Source organism: Propithecus coquereli, unplaced genomic scaffold, assembly GCF_000956105.1.
Source record: "Propithecus coquereli isolate 6110/MARCELLA unplaced genomic scaffold, Pcoq_1.0 Scaffold104, whole genome shotgun sequence".
Taxonomy (NCBI): Eukaryota; Metazoa; Chordata; class Mammalia; order Primates; family Indriidae; genus Propithecus; species Propithecus coquereli.
In genome coordinates, this window is record NW_012134303.1 from 4,128,464 (window position 1) to 4,140,532 (window position 12,069).

Sequence of the window (12,069 nt, forward strand, 5' to 3'; positions counted from 1 at the left end):
AGAAATACTCTCTAGGGATTAGGGGGATGGGGGGGAAAATCTACAACTAAAGGACACGGGGAGCACTAAAGGGAGGGAAGGGCATGCCTTTAACCCGCACTTGGGTGAGGCAAAGACATAAAGTGTAACTATAATGTTTGTACCCTCACAATACCCTGGAATAATAAAAAAAAAAGATAAGGTGATAAAGATAAGATAAGATAAGGCGATAAATGTCACAGAGAGCTATCAAGGATATTCCAAGTATATTAACAATGAAAAAGGATAAGAAGATGAGAAAAGGTTTCAGAGCCATGTAGACATTGAGCAGCTAGGCCTTAGAGAATGGCAGAACTTGGATTATGCTGAGATGGGAGGGGGAGAGAGAAGAGTATTCAAACTGAAGAGAACGAAGCCAGCGTGGTATAAAAGCACAGGGCGGGAATGTGCCAGGGAACTCCTGAAGCATGGGCTATGCAAAGGGAAATGGGAAAGAATGAGATCATAGAAGGCCTTTAATTCTGAGCTCCAAAGTCTGTACTTCATTGCTCTCTGCTCAGAGTTGATGTGGAGCTGACTTCTACGTGTGGGCACATAGGAAGAGAGACAAGGGAGCGAGCTAAGCACTGAGATGGGTAGGACAATATCACAGTGGGAATATTCCACTGACATTCTGTCCCAAGGCTTCTCTCAGGACAGGACAGAGTGTGTACTGCCTCCTAGGAAGAGTTCAGAACCTCAGGCTGAGAGGGTCGAGGCCACCACCAGGCTACTTTCTCTCAACCTTAAGAAGACTGTCCTTCCAGTTTCCAAACAATCAATTTCCCACTACTGGTATGACTGAAAGAATTGAAGCTCAACGAATGTTTTTGCTGTGAAGATAGCTATATGGTCATGGATATTGCGAAATTTTCAATAAAATGTTTATTGGGTACATAAAAAAAATGTTTCTACTGATGTCTTCTACAGTACATCAAAATGTTACCAATGATTATTTCTGGCCGGCAGCATTATGAGGACCTCTAGTTTCTTCTTTGTACTTCATTCATTTTCTGACTTCCTTTCAATAGCATCTAGTATTTTTCTACTCAGGAAAAATACAGGAAAGCTTTTATTCCATTTGCAGAGGAAACCCAGTCACTGCACTCCATTCCACAGTACTTTCGAGAGGCTTAAATGACATAGTGTATGGTACTGCGGTATGTGGTAAAAAGAGGAGGCCTGCCGTTATGAGGGCCACCTCATTTCCACCTGTAGGACCTGCTCTTGAATGCAGAGTCTAAACCTACAGTACACATGCTCGCCCTTGAGCCTTGGGAGCAACCTTGGTTGGGGGTAGGGCTGGGGGCTTGCAGGAGAACCAAGCTGGGTAGAAGAGCCCCGGGCCTGCTTGGGCACTGGCTCACCAGGGCTGTGTTTATGAGGTTTACTCCATGCTGGGCCTCAGGGCTGCTAGCCAGGGACACCTAATGGGCATAACAGAGCCCCCTCCTCTCACCACCCTCAAAGCTGGAATGTTCTGAATTCCACCTTGGGCCAAACCCCCCTCCCAACGAGGCCTCCCCTGGGTTCACAGAGGTCACCACACAAAAGCCCAGCTGGAGTTTTTGACAGAAAAAACACAAAACCCACCAAATCTTTTTTTTTTTTTAAGTACCTCAATCTTTCCCAGCCTCCAGGGGTTTAATTCTGATCTGTAATAAGTCTCTGACCCAAGGCTCAGATTTGCAGATGAATTTTGCAAAGCTGTGGTTAACAATTAGAAATCCTTTATCACCTGAGGCTGTGGCGCCTTGCATTTCACTCCCCTCCCTCAGGATCCGTTCCTCCCTCTTCAGGGGCATCTCCCCCTCCAAGGCTCTGCAAAAGAACTGCTCTGTAAGTATCTCCATCTTGATTTAGTTGCTGCCTTTTCAGTTCACCTATGTGAGCGCTCTTCCTTCCTAGTTGCTGTCAGTTCAGCCCACGGTGGAGCCAGGCTGGGCCACCTTGGATTCTGAGTAAAGGGTATGGGGAGGGAAACTTCTGGTGGCACTTAGGTTGGTGGTATTTGTTTCCTCAATGCTATCACAAAGGTTCCCATCTTCAAAACTATAGGGCCAAAGGAAGAACTCTCCAAATCAGATCATTTCTGGCTGGAGTTTTGGGGGCCAAAGGATGGAGATAAAAGTGGAACAAAAAGGAGCTATAGTTTACCCCTCTGCCTAACTGGCCCAGAGTGGGGTTGGAAGGGGTCCTCCCTCACAGCCGGCTCCAGTGCCCTCCTCGGCATGAAGTCTCAGAGAGGCAGCAGAAGGTAGGCTCCTGCGTGAAGTCCTAAAGTCTCTGCTTGAAGCCCTGGAGTGGCTCTCCCCCACTGCCCTGTCATTAGAAATTCCTGCTTTGGACTGAGGCATTATTCTCTTCAAGTGCCCACCTTGAAAATGCAGTTGGAACTCCATACTCACAGCACTTCCAGGAGTGCAGATTGTAGGTGATTTTTGTTTTCCAAATTCTGCCTTTCTGTGTTTTCCAGTGTTCTAAAGTGAGAATGTTTTAGTTTGATGATCAGGACAAAAATAAACTTTTAAAAACTATTAGAAAATCTCTCAATCCAGTTGCAATTCCCTGAGTTGTCATCAATCAACTGAAGGAAAGGTGAACTGTTCCAAGGACAAACTTTCCAGAAAGTAGGACCTCGAGGAAATGGCTTTGCCAGCTACTATGGCCTCTGGCAGCTGGGGGTGAGGTTCAAAGAAGGGGGTAAGTGTCTCAGAGTCCTCTGAGGGGTGGTGAGATCAAGGGATGGAGAAATGAGGCTGACTGACAGAAGAGGATTGTGGTGGCCCCCATCACCCTCAGGAGGCCACATTAGGACCTTCCTTGAGCCTGATAACCCTAAATGTCCTGTCCCATGTAGTCTTATGAGGGTGTCCCCAAAGAAGAGTACCACGCACAAGATTCTTAGAGTAAGAGACGTGGAGAGTAGCAGGGCAAGTGCCCAGGCAGGAAGGGGTTAAGTCAGGAGCGGCTGTCAATCTTGACCTTCCTAATCCTCTCCTGCAACTCCAATCCCTCCCCTAAGGAAGATTAGGTAAGTATCCTAAGTGAAACCTTCTTGCCGGGCCCTGGGCAAGAAGGTTTGTTGGCCCCATGCCCAGAAGACAAATTCAGCTGGCAAGGCCTAGAGTTTTCTGTACCTTCAGAGCAGCCAGCACTTGGCTTCTAGGAGAATCCCTCAAAAAGAGGTTTCTTTTAAAGCTGCCTGCTTGTAATAACAGCTCTTCAGTCTTCTGCATTTGTCAAAGCAGTTTCCTGTCCCCATTACCTTGCTTGAGATTCAAAACTTTGGAGATGAGCAAAGTGGGGCCTAGAGAAGTTAGGGGACTTCCTCAACCAGTTTCCAGGTACAACTCAGGCCAGGACCCTTCACCTAAACCCTGTCTGTCCTCACCTCAACTGCTCATCAAACAAAATCCTGGCTGAATCTAGCCTGGCTTACCACTCAACCATCTGTCTATCCATCTTCCTGATCTTGGCTGAAAGCTAACCCCCATGGGGCCATTTCTGCCATTCGAATAAGCTCCAACACCTTGTAAGAACAAGTTGTTATTCCTTTCCAGCTTTGCCAAGTGAGAGTCTCTAGAGATTTCAAGCCTCAGTGATGGCATTTTCTTGACCCCACCCTCCCACTGCCCCAAAATACTTTCCTACTTACTCCTTCTGAGTCAGGCCTGGCTCTGTGGAGAGACTCACCTCTTGGGGACACTGTTGATTTCCATAAGAAACTTAAGCTTGGCTCTTCTGCTGCCATTCCAGGAAGGCTGAAGCAGGAGCTGCACTTCTCTGGTAGGCAGTAGGTCTTCCCCTTGAAAACCTCAAGGTGTCTCACCCACTCTCACCGAAAGCCCAGATACAGATAGGAGGGACAAAGGAACCGTATCTAACCCAGCCTGGGTGGGAAGTGGGGAGGGCCCAAAGATGGTTTCAAGGAGAGGATGAGTTGAACGACTAGCAATTATCCAAGCGAATGGTGGATGGTGGAATAGCATGCTTAAGGGCTTAGAGACAGAGAGAAAGGCAAATTCAGAGAAATTCAAGTGCTTAAGTATGGCTGAATCGTGTGTGTGTGTGTGTGTGTGTGTGTGTGTGTGTGTTTGTACAGGAGCATAAAGCATGAGGCTGGAGGTTAATGGCGAGAGATGAGGCTGCGAAGAAAGGCAGGGGTCAGACAATGGCGAGCTCTCCTGGTTTCCTGGGCTGGGGAGTTTGAACTTCATCCTGAAAGCACTTAAGAGCTCCTGAAGTTTTTTAAGCATAGCAAAGGGTGAGTTGCTAGTCATGATTTGATTTCCACTTTAGAAAAGACCCTTGACTATTGGATGGATAATTGATGGAAGAAGTGGGGTAGAAGTGGAATTAAAGAGACCAATTTGAGGTGCCTATGAGATTTCCAAACAGACAAGAGATGATGGTTGCATGGTTTGAACTAAGGTTTGGACAGTAGAGATAAAAAGAAGTGGATGGATTCATGATATATTTTGAAGGTAGATCTGATGGGACTTCATAATTAATTATATGTCAACAATAGGTGAGGAATCCAGGATGACTAACTTGGGTAATTAGATGGGTGATGGCCCTATTGAGATAGGGGACATTGGATGAGGCATAGTTTCAGGGTGGGGAGAGAAGAGGGTAGATGATTTCAGCTTTGCAAATGTTAAATTTGAGGTGTCATTAAAACATTCAGATGGGGGCATTCCAAATGCAGCTGACTGTACATAAATTGAGTTCAGGAGAGAGATCTGTGGCAGAGGTATAAATTTAGGAGTCACTGGCATAGAGACGGAGTGGATGAGATCACCCATGGAGAATGTTAAGAATAAGAACCAGCAGTCTAGAAGTCTAGGTGAAACCGTAAGAGAGCAGGAATAGTCAGATTTAAAGGGTGGGCAGAAGAAGAGGAACTTATAAAGGAGACCTAGAAGAATCATTTTGAAAGGCGGGGAAAACAGAGTGGTGCTACAGAAAACAAGGGAGAAGACAGTTTTAGGAAGGAGAGAGACAAGGTGAGATGGCACATATGACTATTGGATTTTGAAACAACGAAATAGTGGATAACTTTGGTGAGAATATTTTCTGTCAAGAGCTAATGACAGAAGCCAGATTGCAGAGGGCTGAGCAGTGAGTGGAAGGGCGAAGAAGTGGAGACATTAATATTAATGACTGTTTAAGAATCTTGGCTGCAAAGAGAATGATCAAGATAAGCTACTAGCTGCACAGGGAGGATGAAGGTAGGGAGCCCAAAAAGAATGGTAAATATTTGAAGTAGTCATCAGGAGGATGCTTCCCAGGGGAAGGAGAGGGATTGCCAAGCCGCACTGAAGGCCTCATTGAGCTGCTCAGTCGCGATCAGGATAGGTACCACTGTGCCCAGGTTAGCAATAAGAAAACCAATGCTCTGAGAAGACTTGCTCAGTGTCACAGCTGATAAGTGACAGCTGAGATTCAAACTAGATCTCCTGCCTCACCTGTCATCAAATGTTTATTGGCTCCTGCTCTTCACTGCTTTGCATCGGCTTTGGCATTGTCATATCCATCGCTGACGAATGCTATTATTAACCATGTGCCCAATGCTGAGGAGGCACAATAGAAATTTAATATAAGTTTTTTCACCCTCAAATTGTTTAGAATTTGATTGAAGAGACAAGGTGTTCAACAAAGGTCTTGTGCCTGGCACAGTGCTCTACCCAAAGCAGGAGTTCAAGAAATGTCTTCTTGGGGCCGAGCGCAGTGGCTCACGCCTGTAATCCTAGCACTCTGGGAGGCCAAGGCCGGTGGATCGTTTGAGTTCAGGAGTTCGAGACCAGCCTGAGCAAGAGCGAGACCCCGTCTCTACTAAAAATAGAAAGAAATTATCTGGACAACTAAAAATATATATATAGAAAAAATTAGTCGGGCATGGTGGCGCATGCCTGTAGTCCCAGCTACTCAGGAGGCTGAGGCAGGAGGATCGCTTGAGCCCAGGAGTTTGAGGTTGCTGTGAGCTAGGATGACGCCACGGCACTCTAGCCCGGGCGACAGAGTGAGACTCTGTCTCAAAAAACCAAAAAAGTCTTCTTAATGAATGAATAAAAGTGGTAAAGAGGTTTTGAGGGGCTCTATATGACTACCAGATAGGGACTTTCTAAATGAGTCAATGACACTTCAGTGTAAGGGTCATCGAAGTCCTGCCCAATATATATAATGGTGTAACTCTTCTTGCACTTGTATACACATTCATTCTCTCTCTCTCTCTCTCTCTCTCTCTCTCTCTCTTAATCCTCTTCTTCCTCTGATCCCCTGTCCCTCTCTCAATCTTCTTTCACCCAACCATTGTTCATCGCACCCACCAGGTAGGTTTTGCCCCTTTCCTCCTCCCCTCTTCCCCCTGCTTGATTTCCACTGAGTTTTACTTCCCTCTGTGCACATGTGTGCTCATCAGTTAGTTCCAATTTAATAGAACATGTGGTGCTCATTTTTCCACACTTGAGATACTTCACTTCAGAGAATGGTCTCCAGTTGCTTTGCCACATTTTTTTTTTTTTGAGACGGTCTCAATCTGTCGCCCTGGGTAGAGTGCGGTGGTCTCATCCTAGCTCACAGCAACTTCAAACTCCTAGGCTCAAGCAATCCTCCTGCCTCAGCCTCCCGAGTAGCTGGGACTACAGGCATGCGCCACCATGCCCAGCTAATTTTTATATATATATATATATGTTTAGTTGTCCAGCTAATTTCTTTCTATCTTTTTTAGTAGAGATGGGGTCTTGCTCTTGCTCAGGCTGGTCTCGAACTCCTGAGCTCAAACAATCCGCCCGCCTCTGCCTCCCATAGTGCTAGGATTACAGACGTGAGCCACCACGCCCGGCCTCTTTGCCACTTTTATTCATTCATTAAGAAGACATTTTTTGAATTCCTGCTCTGGGTAAAGCACTGGGCAAGGTACATGAGGTACAGAGATAAATAAGATATAGTACCTGCACTCAAGTAGCTCACAGACCAATGGGGCAGAATAAGGGTTTAAACAGGAAATTGCAATATAGTGCAAAAATTACTCTCTCTACTTCAGTTTTCTCATCTGTACAATAAGGATCATTAGTACCTACCACAAAAGAACTTGTCGTGATTATTAAATGAATTAAAATGTGTAAAAGTGCTTATAATGGTCACATACAAAACACTATATGTGTTGCTATTACTGTTATTATTAATACTGTGATGGAAGTAAGTAAACACGAGATACTGTAAGAGCATAGAGGAGGAGCACTTGACCCAGGCTAGAATAAAAGACATCTAAGCTGAGTCCTAAAGGATGAGAAGGCACTAAACAAAAGAAGAACAATGCAGGGCATTCCACACAGAACAATCTGTGCTCACATTTGGGAGCAAAAGACCACATGACATGATTGAGGAACTGAAAATAAATTAGTTCAGCCAAAGTATAGAGTACAAGGAGGAGAATGGCAAGAGACTAAGCTTGAGAGGTCACGGAGTACCGGTAAGTTTGGACTTTAGCTGAAGAGAAGCCATTGGAATGTTTTATGTACAGTAGTGACCTTATCAGATTAATGTGTCAAAAGATTACCTTGATGACTGTGTGGAGGAGGCAAGATTAGAAGTAAGACCAGTTAGGAAGCTGTTGCTATGGTTCAGGTGAGAGAGAATGAGAAAACCCGGAACTAGGAAAGTAGCAGTGGAGACGGAAAGCCATGGATTCAAGATAGACTCAATAGGTAGAACTGGTGGGACACAGTGAGATTGTAGAATGCGGGCATAAGTGCAAGAAAGGTGTCAAGGTTCATTTCCCGGATGGAAGTGGATGGATAGAGGCACAAGGGGATGGATAGAGGCAGTGACCACAGGGAACCTAAGGAAGAACCGTCTAGGGAGAGGTGCAATGGGAGAGGTGATGAGTGAGTATTCTTTGGACATGTCAAATTCAAGGTGCCTATGAGATTTCTATGTGGACATTTTGACTAGGTGATTGCTCTGCCAGTCTTGGAAGCTTAGAAGGGTCTATGTTGGAAATTCAGATTTGGAAGAGCCAGTGGATGGATGGGTAGTAGATCAGGTCATGGGGGCAGGTGAGTTTGCTCAGGGACAGAATGTTGATTGAGAGAAGGATGGACTTCTGAGGAATACCCACATGTAAGAGATGAGTAGGGAAAGAGAAATCTTGAAGAAGGCTAAAATCGAATAGCCAGATTGTAGTGGGTTGAAAAATTAGTGGGTCGGAAGGTCTCGTAGAGGATGGGGAGAAGGGTGTGCCCTTGACCCTTAGTGTCCTGATCCTTGGCAAGAGTGGGGGTTTTCTGAACACAGCAAAATCCTGTACAGCTCTGAGATTCCAAAGGATTGGCTCAGATGCCTGCCTCATACAAAGCCCTCTATTTTAGAGCAGCCTCTCTTTCTCCTGTCTGCCCTAGTGCCCCTAGTACATAGCTCAGGGAATTTCAGGGCTCCCTCTAGGCCCTGGAACAACTCTTTTGCTCTAGAATACTCCCTCATCATTTAAGAGGCTGACGGTGGATGGGGGCATCTATTAAGAGACCAGATAGGAAATGTCTGGGTGTGTTATACATGCAGGAGGCCTTAGGCTAGCCTGCAGAGGGGGATTTGGGCAGGGCTGGGAGGAACCGAACTCTCAGCGTGTGAACAGAATACTTTTTTACCCACCTACTCCAGTGTGCCCTGGAGTAGATTTTCACCATGGGCACTACTCTCTAGGCCCTTGGAGATTCAAGAGGCCTCTAACAACCTGGAGTCCAAGGCTATATTCTAGGACCTGTTCCTCCTGATCCAGTCCCCTGGAGTTTGGCCTCAGTCTGCAATTGAGGGGCCCTGTGGCACTGTTCCTTGGCAACGTGTTACGTGGAAGGCTTTAGACACTAGCAGTTGAGTTAATACAGCCACCACAACCGCCACCGCCATCACCACCTTCCTGGAAAGTAGCCACCTGTCTAACCCTTGGCTTTGTCTAGCTGCCAACATAAGGCATGTGCCTACGCAGGAAGCGATGACATTTTGGCTCCGCTTTCAAAGTTTTTTTTTTCCCCCTTTCTCATGTGTTATTTCTAAAGATAACAAAGGTCAAAAGGCATCCAGCAATTTCTGGTTTCTCATAAGCTTCTGGTCAATATTTAATCTGGTTTATGGATTTTTTTTTAGGTCTTCTAGATGCCTTCTTGAGCCTGCTTGTGGCCACCCACAGACACTTGTAAGGAGGAGAGAAGTCAGCTTGGCAGAGTTACTCTGAAATGAGGAATTAGAGGCTGAGATCTGAGGAACAAGAACTGCAGCCAGAAGAAGAGGGACCGGGCCCTGAAGACACTTCTACTGAGAGGTCTGCCATGGCCTCTCTTGGCCTCCAACTTGTTGGCTACATCCTAGGCCTTCTGGGGCTGTTGGGCACGGTGATTGCCATGTTGCTCCCCAATTGGCGAACGAGTTCTTATGTCGGTGCCAGCATTGTGACGGCAGTTGGCTTTTCCAAGGGCCTCTGGATGGAGTGTGCCACCCACAGCACAGGCATCACCCAGTGTGACATCTACAGCACCCTTCTAGGCTTGCCTGCTGACATTCAGGCTGCCCAGGGCATGATGGTGACATCCAGTGCAATCTCCTCGCTGGCCTGCATTATCTCTGTGGTGGGCATGAGATGCACAATCTTCTGTCAGGAATCCCGAGCCAAAGACAGAATGGCGGTAGTGGGCGGAGTCTTCTTCATCCTTGGAGGCCTCCTGTGCTTCATTCCTGTTGTCTGGAATCTTCATGGGATCCTGCAGGACTTCTACTCACCACTGGTGCCTGACAGCATGAAATTTGAGATCGGAGAGGCTCTTTACTTGGGCATTATTTCTTCCCTGTTCTCCTTGGTGGCTGGAATCATCCTCTGCTTTTCCTGCCTATCCCAGAGAAATCGCTCCAACCACTACGATGCCTACCAAGCCCAGCCTCTTGCCACTAGCAGCTCTCCCAGGCCTGGTCAGCCTCCCAAAGCCAAGAGTGAATTCAACTCCTACAGTCTGACAGGGTATGTGTGAAGAACCAGGGGCCAGAGCTGGGGGTGGCTGGGTCTGTGGAAACCAGTGGACAGGCCCCTGGGGCCACAGGTGAGGGACGTTGCCACTGCATCATGTCAGAAGGTGCTGCTGAGGACAGACTGACTTTGGCCGCTGGATTGAGCAAAGGCAGAAATGGGAGCTAGTGTGACAGCGGGCAGGTTGAATTGCCTGCAGGATGCTCGCCAAGCCAGCCTTTCTGTTTCCCTCACCTTGCCCTCCCCCTGCCCTGAGTCCCCAACCCTCAACTGGAAATCGCAGCCCCTACCTTTAGCCAGGCCCCAGAGGCTCCCTTCTGCCCTTTGGTTTACCTGGGAATCCATCCCCAAACCCACTAATCACATCCCGGGGACTTACTCTCTCTGATCAAGGACCCTCTCCCTCTGGCTGAGGTTGCTCTTAGCTTGTCGCTGGGGGATGGGGGGAGAAGTGGTGGCTTTTATGGGCATGGCTCCAAACTCCTTCTCAAGCCTCCCTCTAAAGAAACTGATTGGTCAGTAATGGGCCATGGAACCTCCATCCCACTCCTGTTATGACTCCACAGTGTCCAGACTGGTTTGTGCATGAACTGAAATAAAACCATCCCACGGTATCCAGGGAACAGAAAGCAACTGGGTGCAGGATGAGAGGATGGGTAGGCAGCCTGGGACCAAAAAGAGACCAGAACCATTTCCCAGGACACTTCCCAGAATTCCCTCACGTTTGTGGGCCAGGGATGGAGCCTGTGGCTTGAGGAATGCACGAGGAAAGAAGATCTGGTGGAAAGCTCGGGTGGCAGCAGACTTTGACTCCCCTGAGAAACTGCCTCAGAAGCTGTGGCCCCAACTTCTGCTAAGGCCCCTTCCTTCCTCTGGGGCACCTGACCTGCCTCCTGGCCTCCTCCACAAGGCTAAGGGCCCTAGACAATGGTTGCCTTAAGAACAGTGAACCAGTTTTTCTAGTGATAGTCCTTGGCTGGAGGATGACAGCATGGAAGTGTGCGGTACTGAGGAAGATACCACGCCCCAGTGCTGGCCAAGGAAGAATAAGAACTTTGGTATCTAAGAAGCTGGGTGGACATCTGTGGTGGCTCCAGTGGGCGTTGCTACTGTGCCAGAGAGTCTTCAGGCCTAATGAAAAATCAGCCCCAAAGGCTGAGATCAGGCCCCTGGGGGTTACCCACAGAGTACTACAGAGCCTTTGGGAGACCACAGCACCCGGCAGGCCTGGCCTGTTCTCCCCACATCCATCAGAAGACATCCAGAAATGCAAGAGGGCAACCAAGGGCTCCAGTATGGCACATCCCTGCCCAAGGTGCTATGACCATGGTCTGAGTGATGGCTGAGTTGGGATTGCAATTGAGGTGGGAGATTAGAGAACGGTTCCCAGGCAGACAGTTCCACCTCTAAGGTCTGAAAATGCTCCATTTCCCCTGCAGTGGGAGTGGATGTCATAAGCCAAAGACATTTTTCCTTACCAGCCTAGGCATGACCAGCTTCTGAAAAACTCCAGTACCCCTCCCCAAACCTCAGTGCCAGCAGAAGGGGCCCATTCATTGTCTCTAACGTGCTTTTCACATTTCCACCTTCTTGCCTATGTTCCAGCTGTTCTCCCAACCCGAAAGGCCCTCTCCCCTTAGCAGAGTCCTTCTCATGCTTGGGGAACTTGCTCGGTGTCACCTCCTTCACTGAGCCTTCTCTGACCACTCCGTTCCTCTCCTCCCTCTCCCTCCTCCAACCCTCAATGTATAAATCCCTTCTTGATGCTTATCATTCACAATTTTTGATTGATAGTTATTGATAGTTATCTTTTCATGAGTGTGTCTGATCTCACAAGTACACTGTAAACTCTTGGAGGGTTGGGACCGCATCTTAGACCTCTCTGTATCCCCCAGACTATCTGTAACAGTGCTGGGCACACAGTAGGAGATCAATAAACACTTGTTGATTGAGTCTGTTTTGTTGATTAAAAGGGGCCCAGACAGGGCAGGTGTGATTGGAGGGAGTTGGGCTAAGGGGAGGGGAGGGTGGAA

At 47.6% G+C, this 12,069-nt stretch overlaps 1 protein-coding gene across 1 annotated transcript; it reads left to right on the forward strand.

The window, feature by feature from the left end:
* The first annotated feature begins 9,228 nt into the window (after positions 1-9,228).
* Positions 9,229-10,708, forward strand: CLDN2 (claudin 2). Its single transcript, XM_012645686.1, has one exon. It carries the CDS (start codon positions 9,348-9,350, stop codon positions 10,038-10,040), a length of 693 nt encoding a protein of 230 aa, XP_012501140.1. The 5' UTR covers positions 9,229-9,347; the 3' UTR covers positions 10,041-10,708.
* The last annotated feature ends 1,361 nt before the right edge of the window (positions 10,709-12,069 follow it).

Bases quoted from the DNA above. Each gene is read 5' to 3' on its own strand.
- CLDN2 (XM_012645686.1), top strand. From the start codon at position 9,348: ATGGCCTCTCTTGGCCTCCAACTTGTTGGCTACATCCTAGGCCTTCTG.